Raw genomic sequence first — 1,565 nt, 5'->3', positions numbered from 1 at the left:
TGAAAGCTCTTTAAGTGACTCGACTATGAACGGGATGATAGCTATTGGGTCGATAGAAAGCGCCCCATCCTCATCTTCACTAACGGCGTCGGGAATGACTTCCTTTCAGTTCCTGTGCGATGAAGCCGTACTGCACTTTCTTGGTGTTCGTTTTGTATTTGAAAGACTTTCCAGTCAGTTTACAAAGCGTCTCTAAGGCGCCCGTGATCTCTCGAATGTCCTTCTTACTTCGCTTATCCGATCTCTGAAGAAATCCGTTCTCCGCAAAGATTTCGCCATAGACGTGGAGGCGTTTGACGTTCTCTGTAATTGAATATACTTTAATAAAGTCGTTTCCAATGGTAAGTAGTTGGTCTGACAAATTTGGCCCCATCACAGACGTTGTGTATCGCTCTAAGGACGATGGTGTGGATACCATTTGTTGTTGCATCTGTTGTTGTTGCAATTGTGGAAGACACATCTGCTGTTGGGGTTGTTGTGGTGTCAAGATTTGGCCGTATTCATTTTGTGTGATGTAGTTCTGGCCTTGTATATTAACGTCTCCCTGCAGTCCGATATTAAAAGGTTGTTGTTGGATGTTTTGGAACAAGTTTTGGCATTGTGTTTGTTGATAAGTCCTTTGAGTAAGGTCAAAGCTTTGGTTCAAATTTTCGGTCTGTAGTGTGTTGGCAAATTGTGGGGAGTTCTCACTGATGTCGACTTTAAGAGTCTTTCCCTCACTCTTCCCTTGTACGGAGGAGTTATCCACCAAGTCTGAAATGACTGTTTTGTCCTTCCCATTCAACACATCGGCCAAGTCATATGGTTTTCTCTTCCGTGTTGTTTCTGCGTCTTTCACAAAGTGGAGATAAGGCATACACAACTCTCTTGCCTTATCTTTGTCCTTCAGTGTTTTGTATGGTTCCGTTGTGTTGTGGATATGTCTTAGGTGGATGTCCCATATGTGAGAAATCGCCTTGCTATGAGTCGAGTTCACTCTTAAAAGAATTGAAACAAACGTTGTACTTGGTCTTAAGACCTTCCGTACAGCCAGGAAAGATACAGCGATACTCTTTAAATCGAACGCGTTTATCATTTGAACTCAACATGCCTTCCATGGTCTATTTTGGTTTGTTTCAAGTTCAAATTATTTTTTTGTGTTTTTTTTAGTATTTGATTGGCTCTTTCTTTGGTATGAAAAATAGTTTCTTTTATTAATTCATTAACTAATATTAATAATTTAATTAAAAAATAACTTCAGAAAAAGTGAAAAAGTCAGTAGTAAAATCAACACAATTTAATAAAAAAATAATAGGTTGGAATGATTGGGATTTTTTTTTAAATAAATATTTTTTAATTTAATTTAATTTAATTGCATATATAGTTTATCTCTAGTTTATTAATTAAATATTATATTTTTATGGTAAAATACTATTAGCACAAGAATTAATAAATAATATTATTTTTTAATTTAATTTAATATTACAGTCATGCGAAAAAGCTGTCGCGTTTGGAAAAACCTGTCTTGAAAAAATATTTTATAGTAATTTTATAATTACTTACTATACAGTATAGCTTCTATTCGA

General features: G+C 35.7%; 1 protein-coding gene across 1 annotated transcript; it reads right to left on the bottom strand.

The window, feature by feature from the left end:
- Positions 1–2: 2 nt before the first annotated feature.
- On the bottom strand, positions 3–1,097 carry EIN_130980 (hypothetical protein; the record flags this gene model as incomplete). The annotated part of the gene is made up of 3 exons (XM_004261042.1): positions 3–8; positions 85–955; positions 999–1,097. Coding segments are annotated over 3 exons (976 nt in total), but the record flags the coding sequence as incomplete, so codon positions are not given.
- Positions 1,098–1,565: the final 468 nt, after the last annotated feature.

Source organism: Entamoeba invadens, assembly GCF_000330505.1.
Source record: "Entamoeba invadens IP1 unplaced genomic scaffold scaff_1105074724651, whole genome shotgun sequence".
Classification (NCBI taxonomy): domain Eukaryota; phylum Evosea; order Mastigamoebida; family Endamoebidae; genus Entamoeba; species Entamoeba invadens.
The sequence above is the reverse complement of the archived record's forward strand: the minus strand, read 5'-3'. Positions and strand labels throughout refer to the sequence as shown.